The sequence below is a fragment of the Cydia splendana genome, chromosome 9, assembly GCF_910591565.1.
Source record: "Cydia splendana chromosome 9, ilCydSple1.2, whole genome shotgun sequence".
Lineage (NCBI taxonomy): Eukaryota > Metazoa > Arthropoda > Insecta > Lepidoptera > Tortricidae > Cydia > Cydia splendana.
The window spans coordinates 20,897,972-20,922,127 of NC_085968.1; the positions used below are offsets into that span (position 1 = coordinate 20,897,972).

The following is a 24,156-nucleotide window of genomic DNA, read 5'->3' on the forward strand; positions in this document are numbered from 1 at the left end:
GTCTTAATGACGAACGTCGACTAACGACTCATTATACATTTGGTATAGCTCGTGGTTATAACGCGTTCGCCACATCTCATCCTCCATCACAGCTCCGAAAATGCGTCTTAGTATCCCTAAACCTAAACTACAATAAAGAATCACCCCTCGCACAGCGCATTAGCATTGCAATTCAGCGAGGTAATGCTGCCAGCGTCTACGGCACCTTGCCGAGGGGTGTTTTTTTTATTGTGGTTTAGGGATGTTTTATTTATATACATATAATATAATATATCTATGTGATATTAGGTACTTTCATAATTCAATTTTTAGAAACAAATTTTCGCTTGTCACGGACACTCGCATATTATTTCCTCTTTATAGTCCAGAATTCTATCTTGCTGGCAACAGAAATAAAACTTTTAAAATCGTTAACGTTTTCTTACCCTATTGCGGTTTCACGCCTAGGAACTGTGCCAAGTCCCCATAATAATATGGGAAAATCTAGATACAATCTACTTCATGAATTTAATTCACTCTAAGATTTCGCGATAAAACAGTGGTATTCGTAGAATTTAACGATGGAATGAAACATCATGCTGAGTAGGTACGAATAGTTATGTTCCTTGAAAATTGGAATGAAGATTTTATTTTTGAATTTTCGTAAAGTCATGGAATGTATTTATCAAAGAGTGACGTCAAATTTATGACACATTAACCAAAAGTACCTACGGACCACGCGTTTTTTTTACAATTTAATAAATATAAAACATAGGTACAGCTGCCATCGGATATATCGGAGCAGCCAAGGTGTTCACAAATATCTGAACACGCCTCTATCGTCCAGGCGTTAGAGCTAGTGCGTGTTCACATATTTTTGAGCACCTCGGCCGCTCCGATATATATCTGATGACGACTGTACAATCGCAGCTAAAAAAGCGTCTTTCACCGAATTATCCCACAAACAAATTTTCACAAGAATCGTCATTTAAAGCCGACCACTGACTAACAGTCCGCCGGACGATATCGGCCGGTCAGTTGTTCGGAACTGTCAATTTTTTTTTCTAACTGAGTTAAGTATCTCTAAAACAAGAAAACTTTTAATAACATTTTAGTCCCTAAATGCGGTCAGGAATACACCTTTAAAATCTGTCAGGTTAATCGTTTCCCACTCTTTATCCTGTACCTGGCTAGCATTAACAGGACGAATTTGTTCCAGACACGGGGAGCTCTCAGCTAAGCGAAGTGGGTGACCGGTGTGGTGATGGAGTTGGTAATACTGAAGGCTCGAGCCCAACTGAATCGTCTCGTGTCGGAGAAGCGGAGGCGAGGCGGGGGCGAGGGCGAGGGCGCGCGGCGGCGCCGGCGCAGCATGACGCACGCGCCTCGCTCGCCCGCGCCCTTACTCGACGCCGCGGGCTACAACGCCTCGCTGTACAACGCGTCGCTCTACAACGCCTCGCGCTTCAACCTCACCTACGACGCTGACTACGACCAGCTGAACGGGAACGCCACGGACGACGATAACCACTGGTTCTGTGCGAAGTGGACCAATGCGCAGCAGGACTTGTTTCAGGTCGGTACGAGTATCAAAACTTAAGGGGCCCACACATTACCAGTTCGTCGGACGACATCAGCTTGTCAGTTGTTCGGAGCTGTCAAATTTTGCGTTTAACCAGGCGTGGCTCACTCCGCGATTTCGTCGCTTTGCAACAGTAATCCGTTCCACACCAATTTTGGTGGCTAGCCATAAGCCGCGCGTGGCGCTGTCGCCACCTATTAGCGGCCATATCTGTCCTGATCCTCATCATAACAGAGGCGTTTTGTTAGAGAGTGAGTCTTACTCCTATTATTTATTCTGTGGTTTAACTGACAGGCCGATATCGTCCGGCGGTAGAGAGACCCCACTCTTCCGTCTTTTGAGCGTCAGCATCTAGTCAGCGCTATGGAAAATGGTGTTGCTGCACAGTTGCGCCAACGAGTTGATTAGACGCTGACGTTCGAGAGAACGCTAGTGTGGGGTCTCTCTTACTCATTTAGGCTTCGATCTTGATATATTCATGGTCTTTGATGTAGTATAGTCGTGGCACCTGAAATAGGGACTATAGGACATCTTGTAATCCTATAAGAAAAAAAAAGTGTTGGCGCTAATGTAGAAAACGTGCCCCAAATACAAATTACTCTAGTTTTAATAAAGTAAAGTAAAGATTAGGTATTAAAGGCAAAAAAAAATACCATATCCGTAGACCTTGTAAGTATAAGCATAGACTACCAATAAGGCAACTTAAGTTTCACTTACAACACAATATTAGCATAACATTCTCATGCTCCGACTACGTAAAAATAATATTGTGTTCACCGAAGTTTTACCGTATATCGTTCTCAATTTATTAACAAGACAGGATAATAGAACAGGCACTTTTAAGCACGTTGAGCGATGTCTATTATCGCTTTTTCCGAACACTAAATTACATCGATAAAGTTAACAGATCTCTTCGAAAAGTGCTTTAAATGATGGGTTTTTGTAACGGAATAATAATTGCAATTCTCGTCTAACGTGGAAACTAATTTGTTAAATCGAATTTGGTAGATTGGATGCCAAAATGTTCGTTGGTCGGCTGTCTATTGCCTGTTCCGGAAGATTTATGCATGCCGCTTGGCTTGTAGCTGAACAAATACCTGGGCCCGTACTATCCAGATGGGTTTCATTGTTTTGCGAAACAACGCTTTTTGCTCTTATTTATTGTCTGTTTTAGAAGCCATAATAGACTTGCATGTAGGTTTTTACTCGGGTAAGACTAAACCAAAAGGAAGAATCATGCTTTCAGCAACATACCTGTCTGTGTGAGATGAATTCTTTAGACCGTGTTTTGCTTTATGTTAACTTTGTCGTACACGACTGACATGGATTGTATAAATAGGTACCTACCTACTTATTATCTTTCAAAAAAATTACCACAGAACGTACCTATATAGACCTATGTTTAAACATATCCAATTCCAAAAAATATTTTTGTAGCACATTTTGTTATTTTACGCCCATCTCCGTTACCATTCCGTTACTAACTACAGTATTTTTCACATAGCTTGGGGAAGATGACAGCTGTCATCTATATAAATGTATTGAGATGACATCTGGCACTATACCCAAGCCGTGTAAAAAATACTGTATTAACACCTTCACTGCGATAGCCACCCCTATTCGAGAACGAGCGAGCGAAGCGAACGAAGTTCTTACATTCGACTTGTGACACGCGGCTGGCTAGGGGCACGTTCCGGCATTTCGATGTTTTTAAGCTGAACTATCAGAGGATAGTTTGATACTCAAGAAGTTAAGTAAATTTGTTCTAATTTAAATGAAATTGGGTAAACGTGTAGTTGAGGGCATTATATTTTAGTCATTAAATTATGAGCAGGCTCGATCAAGGGGTTATTGAGCTAGAAGAGCTTAGAAGGCTAAAAACCTATTTGTGAGGGGTCTTGCTATTCTGGTCATCTTTTTGCAAGAAAGTATGATGGAGTATGGTATCAAATGAAAGTGCTCGGCTTGCACTTTTATAATATCGTTTTAAAATTTACCATTTTGAAATAATTAGCAAGATAAAAATAAACATAATATAGGTATTTGACATTTGACAGGAAATATTTCGGCTTACCACAGATACGGTATCAGTTAAGGGCTCCACAGACCTTGTAATATATCCACGCGATTTTTGATCCATTGCCGCCTATAGTGGGACATAAAATAGTAGAAATAAAATAAAATGGAACTCTAAAATTTCCATACTGTAGTCGGTCAAACAAGTCTGTCAGTAGAAAAAGGCGCGATATTCAAATTTTCTATGGGACGATAACCCTTCGCGCCTACATTTTTTTGCCGCTTTTTTCTACTGACGGAAATGGCTTGACAGACTATAAATTGTTGGCCCCCGTTTTTTTTTTCTTGAAAATTATTTTCTACTATTTTATGTCGAACTATACGAGTAAGTAGGTGCAACAAAGTCAATCGCTCTATATAATTTTTGGCAAACCGCGAGTTCTCAGTTCGGGGCGAACTACTAGTGTTAACTTAAAATCCATTTTTTTTAACAGGCAGCGAATCTCTGTTTCGCGATCGCGTTCCTCGCGCCGAAGAGCTTCAAGCAGAGCATCCTCGTGCTGCGCGCGCTCGCGTGCGCCGGTGCCGTGCTCATGGGCATGTGGGCCGGCGCTGAGGTGTGCGCGCCTGATGTGCTGGCTTGGAGTCTGGCGTTGGTGTTCGTCAATTCTGTACATACAATCTTCTTGATTATAAGGTAAATATTTTTTGCTACCAATAAAGTGGTGTTGAAGTATAGTTTAGAGTACTGGCTTGCAGATACACGCGAGTCCTTGTCAACTCTGTAGGTACTCTCTGTACGGCGTGGTGCAAAAATGCATACCCACTTTATGAATATAATATATCATAAAGAGAGTATATACTAGAGATGCCCCGAATAGTGAATTTGGCCGAATACCGAATATTCGGCAAGACATGCGAACATTTTGAGTCACAATTATTACGAAAACTGTTAGCTAACAAAGCACAACGTTTGCTAAGATATATTTTTATGTAGAACAGAATTAATGAATGTAGTTCGAGTCAATCAAATCAGACCCACGATAAAAATAAAATATTTTAGAATCAACAAATGCTCAAAAACGTGCCTTCGTATTTAACCACTTTCCAAGAATACATTTTAAATATTAAATATACCTAGTTTTTAGTTATTATTTGTGAAATTTTTCTTTTTAGGTAGGTGCAGCAGATATTCGGTATTCGGCCGAATACCGAATATTCGGCAAAGTTGCCGAATAGGCCGGATACCGAATAGTTGCCGAATATCCGTGGCATCTCTAATATATACTTACTGCAGCTGTGTATAGATCGTGGTCAGAGCTGAGAATTGAATAAGTCAAACCTAACCTAACCGTAATCATGACCGCAACCTAACCGGGGCATTCCAGAAATGACTGAAGGCGGGACTGACAAGATTTAATCTTTGGACAATGTCAGGAGTGTCGTGCCAACGAATGTCCCATTTAAAGATTTTAATAAAATCTGTAAATTGATCCGAACCCACCGTAAGCTTGTTCCCTTCATCCCACAGGTTTCTTCCCCCAGCGCTCTCGCTGGAACTCACCGAGCTGTACCTCAAGCTCTTCAAGCCGCTTAAAGTGAACAAGAAGCACTTCCAAGAGCTGACGCGTGAGGCCAAGGTGCTGCGGCTGGAGCCGGGCGAGGCGTATGCCGTGGAGGATGTCACGCCCGCGGATGAGAGGCTGTCTATACTGCTGAAGGGGAAGTGAGTTGTTGCCAGTCATTCCATTCATTCACTCTTGGCACATTGAGCCATTATTGAGCCGCTTTGCTGTAACTCAAGTTGTTCAAACTGTGCTGCTTTTTGTACTGTTAAAGGTTAAGTGAGTTGTTTTAGATATTGTTAATTTTACTATTCATTGCATCCATTCCGTATTGAGCTATTCTTGACCAAATCAATCGAATTACTGGATCAGAAGCATTCCCAAAAAAGAGGCACTGCTCTTTTTAATCCTAGGAGAAAATGAGATGTTTACGATATTTTGAAAGGAACCTGCGCTTGGTTTTGGTTAAATCTGACAAAACTACAAAATATTATACCAACGTACATCTGCTCATGTCAGAGTACCTACTTGCTAACTCTAACATTTACTTGATACCTACATATCTTGACAGTAATTTGGAACACGAAAGACGATTTTTTCAGATAAACTCGATTTATTTTAACTTGATAGGTTGCACACCTACACTTATAGAATAGCGAACGTATAAAATTAGTCAATGAATAAATAGGTACTCATTGAATAATTACGAAACTTTTATATAAACCAGATATAAACTAAATGCTTATTGGGCAAATTGCATGTGCAATTTACTTGTACATAAAAGTAAACACTTTCTATAAAATAAATATAGCCGGTCTCTACTACACTCATCATATTACGATCCATGTTGGCAACATAAGACTCTCTGCATTTAAAACTTGCCCGCTTTTACTGACTTCGCTGCAGTCATATTTCCTGAAAGGTGTTAGTTACAGCATGTGCCTTGGGGCACTTTGAGGTGCTTAACACGTAAAAATAGCACCCCCATTAGTGAGAGGTATATCTGGTCTAGTCTAGAGGTGGAAAATTATAGTTATGCAAGCTTGCCAACAACATGAATTTGGGACTGAAGAACCTGCATAATATAGTGCATAATTATTTTCACCTCAGCAGCTCGAACAAGGGTACTTTGCTTCTTAAAAACAGTGAGCAAAATGCGATTTTGCTCACTGAGTCATTTTGTCTCACTCAGTGAGCAAAATCGCATTTTGCTCACTGGGTGTCTCTCAGTCAGTGAGCAAAATGCGATTTTGCTCACTGAGTGAGACAAAATGACATTCAAATGACCTTTATAGTCAAATGTCATTTCAACATGCGGGGTCTAATACAATTTCGATATACTTGGGTTCTATTATCTCTGTCCCTCTAGGAATGTTCTCACTGCTTAGGGTGAAAAATTTTGTGTACTACACGAGATCAAAGTTATTTACATCTCGTGCGCTTTTGAATCCCTTACTACGCTCAAGATTCTAAATTAGATTCACTCGCTACGCTCGTGAATCTATTATAGAATCTTTCGCTTGCACGGGACTCAAAATAAGCACTCGAAGAAATATCAAACTTTGATCTCTTGTTGTACAAATAACTATTTCCATCGTATTTTCACGGAAACTTACGAACGTGTCTTGCTATTTCAGTTAGTCTCGGTACAAAAAGTACTGAGGTTGACTGAAGTGGTATGACAAATATGAACGTTTCCGAGAAAATACGATGAAAAACAATTATGCACTACATGTGTAGGTATTTAGGTAAACTCGAATTTTTGTGTCGGTCTCGCATCGGTCTATTCAGCCACCAAAACCGGTCTCTCGTCGGTACATAAAAAATCATCTGCAATAGACCAAAGGGTCACACAGAGAATTTGATTCAAAGTTTATTTATTTTGATAAAGGATCATTTCCCTTAAGTTTACCCTTTTTACATATTTTAACTTAAATAGGGAGCTACCAAAATACTCAGAAATTACCGCTGTGTAGTTAAATTTCAATTGCACAGATAAACAAACCAAACATAACGCAATAAAATGTATATTTGTGGCCAAGCCTTCAAACAAAGGAATGTTTACAAACATTTGTTGAATGTTTTCATCACGTCAGTTGTAGTGGTTAACATTGTTTACTATGTGTTTTATGTAATTAATTAGCACTTATTTGCACCTAAAATGTTTATCTAGAATAGGGCGTGGCGTAGGTCACGCCTGAAATTAAAATTGCTTCCACGCTTAGTGTTAGCACTTTCAATTCCCTTAAAAGCCGACACAGCTCATATATCAAGAGGGAATTGACTCGCCTTGCATGTTATCCATACTAATATAAAAATGCATAAGTAACTTGGTATCTCTGTTTGTTATATGAGTCATACAGGCCAATTCGAACGTATACTGACATCAAACTGATACCAAAATGATGTCATTTAGTTATCATGCGTCTCGCTCGCGCCAATACATGTACGGACAAGTACGAGCGAAATTTGATATATAGACTGTTTTGAGATATCTGTACATGCTTTATTGTTAATGGTACATTCTATTTCTGACCGCAGCTGCACTACTGGTACTGAACGCGTCGGTGTTATTGTCAATTTCCATAGTAAAATGTACAGTAGTGCAGCTGTCGTTGGAAATGGACTGTCACCTTAAAGGTAATTTGTCACTTTTTTACAGAATGCGGGTCAGCTGTGACGAGACGCACCTGCACTTCATTCAGCCGTACCAGTTCATAGACTCGCCGGAGTGGGAGGCCAACCGCGAGCAATCCGATGACGTCTTCCAGGTACGAATCATTTTTAAAACTTGTATTAGGTACTGATACTAGTGCTCGACATGCTAATGCCCAATAGATGACACCCTGCTGTCACCTCTATTGGAAATGACTCGAGCACCAGTACCACCACCTTATATTTAAAGAAAACTGGAAAAGGAGGGGCATTAAAGATTAAAAGATCCTATTAACTTCCTTTTATCTCTTGACGGCCTAGCCTAGTCGGCCCTGCCTATGAAGCAGGTGGTCCCAGGTTCAAATCCTGGCAAGGGCATTTATTTGTGTGTCCCACTGCTGTGCAAAGGCCTCCCCTTTCTTCCGCCACTCATCACGGATTGGTGCATGCTAGCCAGTTGCTGCTATTCTGCGTCGGATAATATTTAATATTTATTTTAAAAACTTAATTTCAACTAAGCGAATAACCCACCAAGAATAAGCGGGCATCTCGCTCGTTTCTGCCCAGAACGTGTAGAATGTGGAATGACTTGTCTCCTGAGGTATTTCCTTTGCGCTACGACATGGGATTCTTCAAGAAGCGGGTATTTAGGGTTCTCAAGGGTCGGCAACGCTTAAGTGGCTCCTGTGATGTTGCTTATGTCCATGGGCGACGATGACCGCTTCCCATCAGGCGGCTCGTCTGCTCGCTTGCTGACTATAACATAAAAAATAAAAAAAAATCAAAATCAATCAATATTTGTAATGTCTAACTGCTACTTCAAAATGTGTGGTGTACCTACGTAATTAATTATGCTCTCGACTAAATTTACATACCTATCTACCTTTTTACATTATAAAACATTACACTTGTTTGAACAAACAAAGTCATTACGTTGCCAATGTTTTATGCAAAGTATTTCCCGAGTTCCTAAATTCATATTAGAAGGCCCGCCTTATGACAAATGGTGGGCGCACTTGGGCAAGTTCCAAATCTCGAAATACCTTTTTACGTAATTCGTTTTGATTTGAAACGGTACCGGTATTTATAGTACCTACCGGCTTTCTAATTTGAATGGCAAATGGGTTTGTACTGGGTTTATCTGAGTGCTTAAGGGATGATTGGATTATGAGTCGGGTAGATGTTTGTATTATGTTTTGGCCAGGTGGCCACTATGATGGGCCTATTGGTGTGTAGGCATAATCAATCACACCTACTTTAGAGTGGAGAAAGTATGACAAACTACTTTCTCGTCGCGCCCTTGCGATATATCTGGAGCTCGAAAACCATACGAAAGGTAATCACGGTCCGTATGCCGGGCATTATAAGTCTATCCACTGGTACATTGAATAAACCCACTTACAAAATGCTACAATGTTATTGCTGATCCTCTCACCAAGAGCTTATATTTAAGGTATACTCGTAATTCATTTTCTTTTGATTTGACCTTTTTGGCTTGTGTTCATTAAAATAGATCCCGGGAGAGATTACGGGTAAGGCCAGAACCTTAAGTAATTAGTATTTTAAATTAACTTCATTAATCTATTCTATTACTACAATTCCTAAATTAATTTTCGAAAACGCTCCAAATATTGTTTAGTCTCTATGAGCCGTCAAGATATCATCTAAATATCATGTGATAGAGAAATTTCTAGTTCTTCCTAATCTGGATGAAATAAGTAAACCAATAATACAATGTTATGACATTTTCCATGTAATCAACTATACGATATAAGTACATTTTAATCATCGACAGCGTCATCGAACGAGCGAGCGAAGCGAACGAAGTTCTTACATTCGACTTGGGACACGCGGCTGGCTAGGGGCACGTCCCGGCATTTCGATGTTTTTAAGCTGAACTATAAGAGGATAGTTTGATACTCAAGAACTTAAGTAAATTTGTTCTAATTTAAATTAAGTTGGGTAAACGTGTAGTTGAGGGCATTATATTTTAGTCATTAAATTATGAGCAGACTCGATCGAGCTAGAAGAGCTTAGAAGGCTGAAAAGCTATTTGTGAGGGGTCTTGCTATTCTGGTCATCTTTTTGCAAGAAAGTATGGTCGAGTTTGGTATCAAATGAAAGTGCTCGGCTTGCACTTTTATAATATCTTAAATTAAATTTACCATTTTGAAATAATTAGCAAGATAAAAATAAACATAAAATAGGTATTTGACAGGAAATATTTCGGCTTACCACAGATACAGTAGGTATCAGTTAAGGGCTCCACAGACCTTGTAATATATCCACGCGATTTTTGATCCATTGCCGCCTATAGTGGGACATAAAATAGTAGAAATATTAATTAAAATGGAACTCTAAAATTTCCTTACTATAGTCGGTCAAACAACTTTGCCAGTAGAAAAAGGCGCGATATTCAAATTTTCTATGGGACGATAACCCTTCGCGCCTACATTTTTTAGCTGCTTTTTTCTACGAACGGAAATCGCTTGACAGACTATAAATTGTTGCCATGTGTAAGCATTTTACGTCAAAATATGACAGCTACGTGGAAAGTGGCGCCCTCATTTATTAACCGACTTCCAAATCTCAAAAGGAGGAGATTCGATTGTGATTTTTTTTTAATTTGTTACTCCATATCTCCGTCATTACTGGACCGATTTGGACCGTATGTATATGCATACAGATTGGTCCTGTTTTTGTTAAAACCCAGTTCTGATGATGGGATCCATGAGGAATCGAGGGAACTCCTGAATTCTTAAAGGCATAGGTACATATAGTGATTTATGTGTTTTATCACCAAATCAAGCACATACATTAAAAAAAGTGACATTTGATGAAATGGAACTGCTGATGATGATCAGAACGGAACTCTTCAACGAAGCATAGTTCACGTTTGGCGATTTGTCCTCTTCGTTATGTTTGTTAAGCAAGTTAAGTTTTTAAGCCACATTTTTGTCAAGCTCGAGTTCTGATGATAGGATCTACGAGGAATCGAGGGAACTCCTCAAATCTTAAAGGCATGCGTATAAAGATTTTTGTATTTTCATCATAAAATCAAGCATTTTAATTAAAAACTGTCGCATTTGATGAAGTGGAACTGCTGATGATGATCAGAACGGAACTCTTCAACGACGCATAGTTCACGTTTGGCGATTTGTCCTCTAAGTTATGTTTGTTAAGCAAGTTAATTGTTTTTAAGCCACATTTTTGTCAAGTCCGAGGTCTGATGATGGTATCTATGAGGAATCGAGGGAACTCCTCAAATCTTAAAGGCATGCGTATAGAGATTTGTTTTTTTTTTTCACCGGAAATCAAGAATTTTCATTAAAAACTGTCGCATTTGATGAAGTGGAACTGCTGATGATGATCAGAACAGAACTCTTCAATGACTACACGTTTGGCGATTTCAAATTTCGATTTTGACGGAGCTGGCCCTGGAGCCAAACCTGACCCGGATCCGGGCTCTTATCTGGATCTGAACCCGTACTTGGACCTGGACTTGGACCTGGACCTCGACCTAGACCTGGACCTCGACCTGGACCTGGTCCTGAACCCGGAACTGGACCCGGACCCGGACTCGGACCTTGACCCGGAAAACCACTGATACCTAAGCTAAATAAACCACTATGATTACCTACCATAAAATGTAGGTATAAAGTATAATGATGCCAAACTTACTAGCCCTCCCGCTCAAACCCCCGTACACCGCACCGCACGCGCCGTTAAGTGGGTTAGGTTAGGTTTGAACTGCGATCCTCACAGAACCGAACTGCTATCAGAGAAGTGGGTTCGTGAGGCTAAAACTGCGACCCTTACAGAAACGAAATGCTACCTACTAGAAAAGTGGGTGGTTTTACCTCCTTTTTTGCATAGTGCACCATCTATGTACAATAATCTTTCACCGGCCCCCATAGAAGTCAGTTTTTTTTTCTTGAAAATTATTTTCTACTATTTTATGTCGAACTATACGAGTAAGTAGGTGCAACAAAGTCAATCGCTCTATATAATTTTTGGCAAACCGCGAGTTCTCAGTTCGGGGCGAACTACTAGTTATAATCAGCGATTATAAATATATACAGCAAAATTGACGTTGTTTCAACTTACCTCGCTCTCCCCTACTCTTGATTATCCGATTTTTTTTTAATCCAGGTGTCCGTGGTGGCTGAGGAGGTGTGCACGTGCGTGTGCTGGCCGCGCATGCGCCTGGAGCGTGTGCTGCGGCACCGGCCGGCCCTCAAGGTCGTGCTCGACTGTCTCATAGGTCAGTACCCTCTATGATCTAAGGAGCTTTGCAATCTGCGACTTGCACAAGCAAACAACCCATTTATTTAAACTTTATTGCACAATAAAAATAGTCAACCATATCGATACCGATTATCGAAGGTGCATTGAGAAAAATATTTCAGAAAACATAGCAACTAGGTATACTTGGTCAAGCATATCTTGTCAGTAGAAAAAGGCGGCAAATTTGAAAAATGTAGGCGCGAAGGGATATCGTCTCATAGAAAATTAGAATTTCGCGGCTTTTTCTACTGACAAGATTTGCTTGACCATCTATATTAACATTTTTGGATTAGCAACATTATTTACAAAAATATTTAGTGTTTGTTAGAATTGTCTCGATGAGTTTTAGTTGATAGGTTAAAGAAAAGTATAGTCATCGATAAAACAATTTTTTAAAGCGCGCGTTTAATCGCTGCGCGATTCCATCACGGCACTTAGCAGTACTATGTTACTCATACCACACTCATACTCATACTCATTTATCCATAATATTCTTAACATATTACACTACTACTATACCGAGTATCGCAACTGTATCGCTATAAAAAGTTGCAGTGTATAAAGCAAAATACTGTGAAAAGCTTCTCAAGATTTAGTTTTATACTCTTAACTCTACGTTATCTGCAACTTGTTTGAAAGGTCTTAATGACTAGGTACCTTTTAACTTTTTGAACGCCATCTGTCAAACCCAAGACCGTCATGCACACGCCATAAACTCTGGCATAAGCTAGCAAACGTTGAAGATTACTTTGACAACGTACGCCATAATACTTATAAGCGTTTTTGGCGCCACGGGCACCACTTCTTACGACGCCTTTAAGATTCTTGGAGTTGAAAGAATTAAACAAGTCGTCACAACTAAAAAAATGCGTGGCCACGTTCACGCTATTAATTATGGGAAGTTACGATAAGTATTATATATTTTTTAAGTTCGTTAAAACTTTGCTCATTCTATAAACATTTTGTGGCCGTCTTTTACGAAGAATTCAAATGAATACTTTGCATGACTACAAAATGACATGATGAATGCGCAGACACGTAAAATATTCGCGTATAGAGTAGGACTTACTTTAGGTAAACTTGTGATGTGTGTTGAGTATAATAAAATTATTACTATTACTACCACAGAATAAATAATAGTACTAGGTACAGAAGACTCACTCTCTAACAAAGCGCGTCTGTTACGATCAGGACAGATATGGCCGCTAGGTGGCGACAGCGCCACGCGCGGCTTATGGCTAGCCACCAAAATTGGTGTGGAACGGATGTACTTTTAGCTACCTGTGCAAAGCGACGAAATCGCGGAGTGAGCCACGCCTGCTACTACTAATGAATAATCCATGCACACGCGACTTGCACTGCATTTCGCATGTACCAGTGTGAGCGATCTTCGAGGTCATATTCATATCAAAACAAGATAAAACCGTAACAAATTGAAGGGACGTTTACAAAAACAACATAACTGACTACACTGGTTGACACCTGAAACGATTAACAATGTTCTTAAAAAAGTGTCAACCGCTCTAAGCAGTTATGTTGTTTTTGTAAACATCTCTTCAATTGTTAAATCTTAACCGGCCTTCAGAACGTTTTCTTCTTGGTTAGGCCTAGGCCACATTATATCTACAGGGTGATTCATGAGACGTGAGCAGGACTAATCCTGCACACTCAGTAACTGATAATTGATCGATCACCGTCGTATTTAGGTGATACAACCACACACTTTTTCCTATTTTTTTACTTTTTGGTGAGGGCAAATTTAATTCTCTACAATCATGGTCACCCTACAATACCTAATACGAAACAGTTGTTTATAATTTACGAAATGCGCAGTGTTAGTCCTGCTCACGTCTCCTGAATTACCCTGTATTGTCACATCACAATACAGTTATTAGGCGGTGTCTTCTTAAGATATAACTTCTTGAGTAATGTTGAGGTAACTACTGGCATTTGCTTCGCCCCTTCATATTCCTTTTGAGCGACGATGCTTCGAACCCTTCGGCACAACTTCTCGAAGTGGTCTGTGGCGGCGTGCAGTCTTATTTGTTCGCAAAGCGTTTGTATGAACCACGTGCCCTCTTCAACTACTCTGAAACATATTTTTTGTCAATTGTTATCTGTTGATGACAAACTGGATTTTGACATATGTATGTCGTTATGTATGTCCTCATCAGTGGCTATTAAAGCCAACTGGAGTAACCTTATATATCGGATTTGCGTACAAACATATTGCCGAATTTTGCGGGGAGGTGAAGAAATAACTCATGCAAAACATTATTTACGTGCACTGCGCCTGTGCTCGCACAGGTTTGCATTGTTCCGTACCCAAAGGGTAAAAACGGGACCCTACTACTAAGACTCCACTGTCCGTCTATCCGTCCGTCTGTCCGTCCGTCTGTCTGTCACCAGGCTGTAACTCATAAACCGTTATAGCTAGACAGTTAAAATTTTCACAGATGATGTATTTCTGTTGCCACTATAACGACAAATACTAAAAACAAAATAAAATAAATACTTTCTCGGAAACGTTCATATTTGTCATGCTATTTCAGTCAACCTCAGTAGGTTTTGTACCGAGACTGACTGAAATAGCAAGACACGTTCGTACGTTTCCGTGAAAATACTATGGTAAATAATTATGTACTATATCTGTATTTAATACTCACCTGATAGAGGCTCGTCCGAAGAAAGAGCTATGAAACATGATTATATCCGAGTCCATCGGCCTCCGGTATTTATCTAACCGTACTATTGCATCTAGTTCGACAGTTCGAACAGGTTTAGGTACACCTTCCACAACCGCAGCTGGCTGGTGGCCTCGACAAGCCTACAAAACAAATTTGTAGTAATATAAAATGAAATCGGTTACCAAATGTCATTATAACATTATTCGGGTATGGGACAACCTAATCATAAACTTTTTAAAACATAATAAAAACACATAAATTAAAAACTTATAAATAAAACTTTTGACCTAAGTCCTAGTCGCTCGGTAGGGTGCCCAGAAGGCTGGCCGCATTGCCCCGCTGGATGGCAATACTGATCCGCTGGGAAAAATATTGGCCAGCCCTCTGGTCACCAGAAACCTCTATGAGGCGCTTTGACAGCTCCCCATAGAGGCGACGCGCGCTAGGTCCCCACTGCCCCAAGGTTTCCACACCAAACGCCGCAAATATGTAGCTACTACCTAGTGTTAGATATTTGCGGCGTTTGAGGCTTTCGGCCGAGGATGCGGCCGCACCAGCGCCAACTTTGGTGCCTGGAATATGGGACGACGCATAAACTGCGTCTCCAATGTTTGATTTGTTTACATTAATGATTTAATGAATTCTCACTGACACGCTTAACTAGGCACATTTGTTTGATACAGCATTTGTAGTAGGTAAATAAGCCGTTTTCCATAGGGTTGGTTTGGTTTATGATATTCTTACCTGAATTAAGAATATGATTGGTTTTGCCACTAAGGTCGGATTTGAACGAGCGTCGAAGCAGGCGATGACGTCTCGCTCCCAGTAACGCGTGTCATATGCTCTCAAATAGCCGTTGTCTTGCCCGTGAGTCAGGATTGCCACGCATATACAGCCGCTGCCACTGAAGTCCCTTCTACTAACTGAAATTGTGTCGCTTAACTTCAAACTCGGGTAAATCCATTCGACCCTCTCAGCAAATCTCTACCCTATTACCTTTTTTTAATACCAAAATCGTATAATCTGATAGAGGGATTTACCCGAGTTTGAAGTTAAGCGACTCAATTAGAGAAAAATTCATTACATTTTGATAATGGGACGTGGATTAGCCAGGCAATCAATCAATTTGTCGACTAGTCCAAACGGTGTTTTACAGATGTTATAAGTTATAATATCAACTTTCACAAAAATATATAAGAATGTCAGATAAAGATTAAAAGTTACAATATTATACATAACTTTATAATACATATATAATAATATAATATAATTTTTTGTGAACTCAATATTTCAAAAAATATATTTTAAAAACTATAGTAATCTTTCACATAGTAATATCGGTATGTGTATGATCTGCACAAATATTTAATTATTTAGCAATGCTTTTGCGTCTTGATATTGTCATTTTATTTATTGTCATATATGTATCATTCTACAAGTTTCGCTAATCTAATCACTAAGATTTAAGAATGTCGATTCGATACTTACATTTCTTTAGTTCAACAAACAAATTATTCTCTGTTAGATCATTATAAGTAGTCACATGAAATCTATATTGCTTGAAAGTATTTTCTAATGCTACTACATCTAGAGATGTACCTCGTCTTTTCCGTTCGCTCATAAAGTTTTCATGGTTGAAAATAATCATATCATTTCTTTCGAATTTTTCTAATTCGTACGTTGCTGACTCTAAATCTGACTGAGATGTGTTGCTCTCGTGTATATGTAATACGTCTTTATAATATTCGTTTAGTGTTCTTTCAAAAACTTCCTCAAACTTATTTTTAATAAACTCGTTATCAGCTACTTTTGTGTTTTTATAACCATCATCTGTTTCATGTTGCTTTTCAGCTGCTTCTGATGGTTCATTGACCCCTTTGTCGGTGACGAAATCTTCTAACGTAGGACTCGTGTCGTCCACAGTATTTGTGTCAGCTTTGTTTATTTTCTTCGAACCGGTACTAGATTCTTTATTAGATGATCCATATGGAGATTCTTCCAGGCTCAAATTGAATGCTTGACTCATATTTCACTTTGAATACGTACAATCATAAAGACAACAGTATTTGGCGTTAATTTACGTTACGTAGATAATACTTGTAAGTGAACCATTTATTATCCTTGTGGAACCATGTCTGTAGCCGCATGTTAGTATACTTATTAATTATGACGAGAGTTACTTTTATTTAAAGCTAGGTCTTTGTCTATTTTAAATGTTGCAACCAAACCACACAGTACGCGTATGCATTCTATTGAATGCGGACGGGAATTGAAGATAAGATATGCTTTTATCGAATGATAACAAGTGGATTAGTCTGTTCTTTCTTTGAAATACTGTTTTTAAAATTAAATGGGCAGTGTTGTTTAAATCATGATAAGATATTATCAAGTATTATACAGAAACTTAACAGGTATTTAAATAGGCCATTTTACTTTTCGTTGTACGTAAGTTTTGACAGTTTTTCGTAAAATGCATATTTTGGAATACTTTCCCATTGCTTTTATTTTCTATTTTGTGATGGAGAAGGAGGCTTAATTAGGATATCGATCCCGATAGATTTGTTCAATAAATAACTTCTTTAAATATTCTTAATCACAGTAACTCATTCACAGGTCCTTGGTTACTTAACTCCCGGTTATGTATGAAATTTTTACACACGGATTCAATATCTATCACCCTTTTTTCTGGCAATAGAAATTAAAATTGTAGAGTAAAGAAAAAGTAGGATGACCCAAATTACCTTACTATTCTACAGCGCTGAGCATGACAATAATGATTATGTGTACACTTGTACAGTCAAAATGTGTAAGTGTATACAGGGTGATTCAGGAGACGTGAGCAGGACTAATACTGCACATTTCGTAGATTATAAGCAACACTTTCGTATCAGTATTAGTGAGGTTAACGTTAATTTTCTAGTCGTGTTGAAAAAAAAAGTTATTAATTTATTTACGACATGCGTGGTCACCCTAAAATTAAAATACTAAACTACCGATATTCTGTGTCAAATTGAATGTCACTACTGTCATCGCGGTCTGGTTACTTTTGAAAATTCGTATCTCACTCAAGTTTAACAGTTTATTTTCTTCGTAATCAAAAATTAAAGAGGTTTTATGCTTATTAATTAGGTCTTGTAGGGTGACCATGATTGTAGAGGATTAAATTTGCCCTCACCAAAAAGTTAAAAAATAGGAAAAAATCTGGCTGTTTCACCTAAATACGACGGTGATCGATCAATTATCAGTTACTGAGTGTGCAGGATTAGTCCTGCTCACGTCTCATGAATCACCCTGTATATGTAAAGTAAAAAAATGATTATGTGTAAACTCAAGCCTCTCTTATAGTAAATTAGTTACATTTATTTCTTCTCCCTAATATGTAACATGTAAAGTTTGGTACCTATCTGTAAACACGCCTATTACCCTCGGAGAACTTCCTTCAGGCGCTTTTACTAAACTAATTCGATCGAATTTTTTTCTACGCCGAGGCATACGAGAAAGTGTTTCCATCAGCGCGTTTTGCCACTTTTCCTCTTTAGATTTTTCAGATTTATCTAAACTAGAAAGTGTTTTCTTCAGATATAGCTTTTTGAGTAATGTTGAGGTAACTACTGGCATTTGCTTGGCCCCTTCATACTCCATGTGAGCAACGATTGTTCGAACCCATCGGCACAACTTCTCGAAGTGGTCTGTGGCGCCGAGCAGTCTCATTTGCACACAAAGTGTTTGTATGAACCACGTGCCCTCTTCAATCACTCTGAAAATTTAATTATATTTTAAATCGTTTGTAGTCGTCAGTGTAATACACAGCTCGGGTCATTCTGAATGTTTTAATAATTTCAAAAACGGTAGTAGATATGCAACATTTTGTTTCATTATCGTTTTTCTGAATTCTTCTTGATTATGCGTACAAATTTTCTTTACGATAAGATCTACCTGAAAAGTACACAATTATTAATCTAATACGATAATTTACATTCTTCTGCTTTTATAAGTAATAGTTCCTGATTTTTAAAAAGCGTTTTTCAATTAAAAGACATGTAAAGATCGCTTTCCTTCTTTCAAGTTCTTTCTAATGCTAAAAAAACGAACTATAGCGGTTTTAGGAGATCTATTTCCACTCATGTTTTCTGATTTGTAATTTATATTTTACTACTTTCTAACAAGTGCATATGTCAAAACAAAATGTCAATTTTTTTTAATGAGACTCGAAGCATGCACGCTTGACGCTGACGCCACAAATGTAAGGCGGTCGACGCACGTCCACGTTCGTGACGCTCGAAGCCAGCGTTCCGTGGCCGAGGCATAACGTGGAGACCACGCAGCATGCCCCGCTGGTCGCCTCGTTTAAGCCAAGCATGAGTCCACACAGTTTCCATACTATAACTCAACGCGTCGCGTTATGTTTTCTAAAGACAAGCATAGGCATCTACTGTAAAACTCAGTGAGTTTAACTCACCTGATAGAGGCTCTTCCAAAGAAAGAGCTATGAAACATGATTATATCTGAGTCCATGGGCCTGCGATATTTCTCTGTTGGTAATACAGCATCTAGCTCCACAGTCTGAATAGGGTCATGTACACTTATGGTTCCGGCTTCTACAACTGAAGCCGGTTGTTGACCCCGGCATGCCTGCAAAAATAATAGTTCATTATTGCAATGGACGGGACACTACAATTCGTGGATGAGCTATTTATTTAGGCTTAGAGTTCGACAAATGAAACGAATTTGACCATAATGAAGATGTTCCCGTACTATTTTTGCTACAAATAGGCGACCATTTCCGAGCCTTTTGAAGTTTCTGCGAGTTTTCTATACGAAGTAAAAGTATAACGAAAATCTCTAAATATTTTTTAAGTTTACCTATTTTGAGTTCCTGTCGCGTAAACATACAAGATTTAGGTACTGCCTTTATTCAAGCCAATATATGTACAGGGTGTCCCTAGCCATTGGACGAAGCCGAAATTTACATATGCATTCGGGTATTTAGAACCAGTATACAAAGTAGGTATCATAACAGTCGGTGTAGCGGTTATGAAGAAATTAACAAATTACGATTTTTTTACTTTGGAGCAACCTGTATGTGTTAGTAGCTCCTGAGGTAATAAATAGTATGAAACCTTCTTCGATCGTTTTGATTATCTTTTTTATTTATGACATTAATAAGATTCTGACTTTAGACAAATGTCATCATTGCCGCACATTTTCAAACAAAGGGTTTTTTAATTAAACTTTCAATTAAACTTTTGTTTGATAATTTATTTTTTTATCTTTTGTACTAATTAAAAAAATATTACCGTTAGAGCATTTCTGAGAAGTAACCCTACATGGGATTTCAGGGTTTGTCCAATGGTTAAGGTCACCCTGTATACCTATTCGTTATGAGGTTTAGCTTCTATGAATTTAGATTGAAAGTAAAGTTCTGTTTCCTTTCCACGAGTTTGACACTGCGATATTAACATATGTATTTGCTAGCGACTGCATTGGCTACCTCACAATGCGTCTCCCTCGCACTGACATTGCTGCAAGCGAGATGCACTGCGTTTGAGTTGACGCAGTCGCTAGTGTTTAAGGCCGCATAAAACTCATGGTAAGGCTAAGGATACTGGTATGATTTAGCCGTCGTAAAGTGCGTCGTTGTCCAGTTGGACCACAACGCCAGGCTAAACTGACTGATGCCACATACTCGGAGGAAGGCTAAAATATTAGACTAAAGCGTACTTAATACCCTTACCTGAATTAAGAATATGATTGGTTTTGCTACCAAGCTGGGATTGAGACGAGCGTCAAAGCAGGCGATCACATCTCTTTCGCAGTAACGTGTGTCAAATGCTGTTAAATAGCCGTGGTCTTGTCCGTGAGTCAGGATTGCCACGCAAAGGCAGCCGCTGGCACTGAAGTCCCTTCTGCTAACTGAAATGCACAAAACAGGCTTAGGATGGGGTACTATTGACAACTGGTGATCGCCTAAATTGGTCGAGTTTTTCCAATGGTGTTATATCTGTAATAATAGTACCTATTATAGTTCTAATAGTACTACAAAATATAAGCACATTAGTAAAAGATTATCGATATTAATTCCTTGTAAATAAGTGTATACCGACACGCTTTGGGATTTGTACACTTAAATAATGGTGTCTTTAAAAAAAAATCTGTGATTATGTACCTGATGTATGCTTATTGATATAACATAATAACATTTTTTTATTAGAAAGGTTGACTAACTATGTGTAGATTGCCAGAAATCCTTATTTATATATATATATATATATATATACATATATATATTTTGTTAGCAATGCTTTTGCGTTTTTATATCTTGTATAATACAAACATGTATCTAAGTACCAGTATATAACGATATGTTACTTACATTTTTTCAATTCCGTGAACAAATCGTTTTCTGTTAGATCATTGTGAGTTGTCACATCAAATCGAAATTGTTTAAATGTACTTTCTAATGCTGCTACGTCTAACGCTGTGCCTCGTCTTTTCGGTCCGCTAATAAAGTTTTCATGATTGAAAATAATCATTTCATTTCTTGTGTATTTCTCTAATTCATACGTTGTTAATTCTAAATCTGACTCTGATGAGTTGCTTTTTTCAGGTATACCTTCACTAGGTCTATCATTATAACTTTTTTTTTCCAAAAGTTTTTTAAACTTATTTCTAACAAGCTCATCATCAGACTCTTTCTTACTGTCGTAACCAGCCTCTGAAGTAAGTTGCTTTTCAGATTCTCCTGTTTGTTTTTTAACATTCGTGCGATGCGATGGTTTAGGATTAGTAGCGAATAAGTTTCGGGCTTCATAAACCCCTACTTTATTTCCAAGTGGTATAATGTCATTGATAGACTCTGCTTGATTTTTTGCAAAAAAACGTTCTTCAAACGATTTTATAGCAAGCTCATGAGGTGTTTTATCTATAACAGAATCAGTCTCTGTGGTAAGTTTGTTCTTAACTTCTGGTGGTTTTTCTTGTTCATTTGTTGGTGTTGATAGTTTAGGAATAGCGACGGATGACTGTAATTGTAATCCATATTTGTCATTTAAGTCTTCTTCTTTCTCAATTTCTGATGGTTCTCTGTGGTCTATATCAGTCATACCATGCCTCGATTCAAATCTTCTAGGTGCATAGTATCCCTTTCGTCTTCTTTGCCATGATTGGAATTTTCTAGATTCATAAAGACCCTCTTGTATTACGAGATCTTCTAATATATTATCTGGTTGTACACAGGCGTCCAATGTATTTATATCAACTTTGTTTATATTTTTCGAACTTACACTACAATCTTCATCAGATGATAGAGATACTTCCAGGCTTATATTGAATGCTTGACCCATTTCACTTTCAGTGCGTATCTACAATCACAAATACAACAATGCTTGACGTTGGGTTAAGTTTCGTTACGTAAATAATAAGTAAACTTTTTGTTATTTTAATGCAATCATTTTTGCACTTGTTAATGTATAACGAAAATTACTTTATATAATGTCTTTTTTTATTTTAAACGGTGCAACCGAGCCACGCACGCGTATGCATTGTATTGAATGCGGACAACAATGAAAGATAAGATACGCTTGTATCAAAGATAACAAGTGTATTAGTCAGTTATTAATATTATTATTGAATTGCGAAGAAATCGGATAGGTACGTGGGGTAAACTGAAAGTTTTACTTAAGAACACTGAACTTATTTGGCCATCACTATTTATGTTAACGCGTGCTTTTTAACCCATTCTGATCACCCGTACACATTTTCATTCGGATAGAATGACCCTAAAATTTAGGTTTTGTATGAAATTCATGAGGAAATTCGTAAGGATTCGCGTAAGATATTTTTTATTTTTTGCACAACTGCGCTGTAAACTTTTGAGTTTTGCTTCTGTAGGTATGTTAACCTTTAAAAAACTAAAAAAGCGATTTAATTAAGTTCTTAGTGTAAACCGTTGTACGAGATAGTTCTCGTGTACCAAGTGGCTTCATTATAAAGTCTATTGTATCTCTGTTCTTGGCTGAACTCAAACGGAAAATGACTCAGGTTAAAATTAGAATACAACCCAAAATACAATTTTCAATTTGTCAGCAATCTGCAAATGATAACCGAATGACATATTTCTCAAAAAAATATGAAGAGATTTTTTTTTGTTCGAGGAACTTTCAGTGTTAGGTAGATACGTATGTATCTACTACATTCGAAGCGCGAAATGATTAGATAGTATTAAAATTGATAGGGGAATTACCTGACTATTCTGCAGCGTTCAGAATATTTAAAATGTTGTACGTTATTGCACGAGCTTAAGGTATACAATTGAATTAAGTACTTACTTTTCATTTTCAAACCAACATTCGATTGGTCACCTCGTAGTTTATAGTAGTTTATGTGACTGCTACATAATGAAAGGCATTAAAATACGAGTGGGGGTTTATGAAACGAATGAAATGAGTTTCATAATAGTATCACACGAGTGTTTTAATGCCTAATTATGTACAGTTACATACACTTTGATCTTTTTAACCAACTTCGTGTGACCTGATATTATGGAGTCTGGAATCAAAGAAAACTTAGCTTAACTGCAAAATGATGCTGGTTAATTGGTAGAGAAAATTAACCTCTCTTTTAAAGCGCGTATCTTGTTTTGAGTAGCGTAGAACCCAGTAGCTGCCATTCCGAGATATTTCAAATATCCAAGTAGAAAAGAAATCCTTTTCACTAATGAGAATGGAAACAAATTTATTTCATAACTAAAATAATACATAAACTAAACATAAAACTAAACTTAAATATAACTAGTAGTTCGCCCCGAACTGAGAACTCGCGGTTAACCAAAAATTATATAGAGCGATTGCGATTGTCTTAATTTGTTCATTGTTGCACCTACTTATTAGTTATTTACTCTGAGCCTACTTAGGTACTTACTCGTACTTAGCTAGTGCGACATAAAATAGTAGAAAATAAATGAGGGCGCCACTTTCTACGTAACTGTCACATTTTTGACGTTAAATACATGGCAACAATTTAGTATGGACATTTTTGAGGTCCATTTTATTTAATTTCTACTATTTTATGTCGCACTATAGGCGGCAATAGATCAAAAATCACGTGGATTTATTGCAAGGTCTGTGGAGCCCTTAACTGATATATTTAAGCAAAGAGTAGTATGTATAATATAATTAATATATAGGACAAAGATAGCCATCTCGTGGAACTTTTTTGAAGCCATCCATTTTGAAGCGCCATCTGTAATTCTTAACCAGAAATATCAACGTCAATATCAGGGGGGAGGGGCATAAATACCGTCTAAGTATGTTGCGAACGTAAAACACTTTGAAAAAGGGCTTCAGGGCATTTATTAATACACGAGAATAGATTAGGTACTTTAACT

The 24,156-nt window shown here is 38.1% G+C and overlaps 2 protein-coding genes across 5 annotated transcripts in view; one reads left to right on the forward strand and one right to left on the reverse strand.

Annotated features, from left to right (window-relative positions):
• LOC134793829 (blood vessel epicardial substance-A-like) overlaps positions 1-24,156 on the forward strand; it is a 75,325-nt gene that overhangs the window by 22,935 nt on the left and 28,234 nt on the right. Inside the window, exons 2-6 of the mRNA XM_063765528.1 lie at positions 1,199-1,555; positions 4,072-4,274; positions 5,109-5,303; positions 7,805-7,913; positions 11,950-12,061. Coding sequence (XP_063621598.1) covers positions 1,244-1,555; positions 4,072-4,274; positions 5,109-5,303; positions 7,805-7,913; positions 11,950-12,061 — 931 coding nt within the window. The 5' untranslated portion in view covers positions 1,199-1,243. The remainder of the gene's footprint in view (positions 1-1,198; positions 1,556-4,071; positions 4,275-5,108; positions 5,304-7,804; positions 7,914-11,949; positions 12,062-24,156) is intronic.
• The window catches only part of LOC134793797 (caspase-6-like), a 29,608-nt gene continuing 19,260 nt past the window's right edge, over positions 13,809-24,156 (reverse strand). The window contains exons 2-5 of one of the 4 annotated variants that reach the window (XM_063765474.1): positions 16,260-16,867; positions 15,516-15,694; positions 14,751-14,911; positions 13,809-14,173 (exon numbers count right to left, since the gene is read on the reverse strand). In XM_063765474.1, coding sequence (XP_063621544.1) covers positions 13,957-14,173; positions 14,751-14,911; positions 15,516-15,694; positions 16,260-16,797 — 1,095 coding nt within the window. In that variant the 5' untranslated portion in view covers positions 16,798-16,867 and the 3' untranslated portion in view covers positions 13,809-13,956. Of the gene's footprint in view, positions 14,174-14,750; positions 14,912-15,515; positions 15,695-16,259; positions 17,442-18,128; positions 18,529-19,230; positions 19,404-20,505; positions 20,685-21,144; positions 22,288-24,156 lie in introns of those variants that run through there. The other 3 variants (XM_063765473.1, XM_063765472.1, XM_063765471.1) reach the window with 3 other exon arrangements.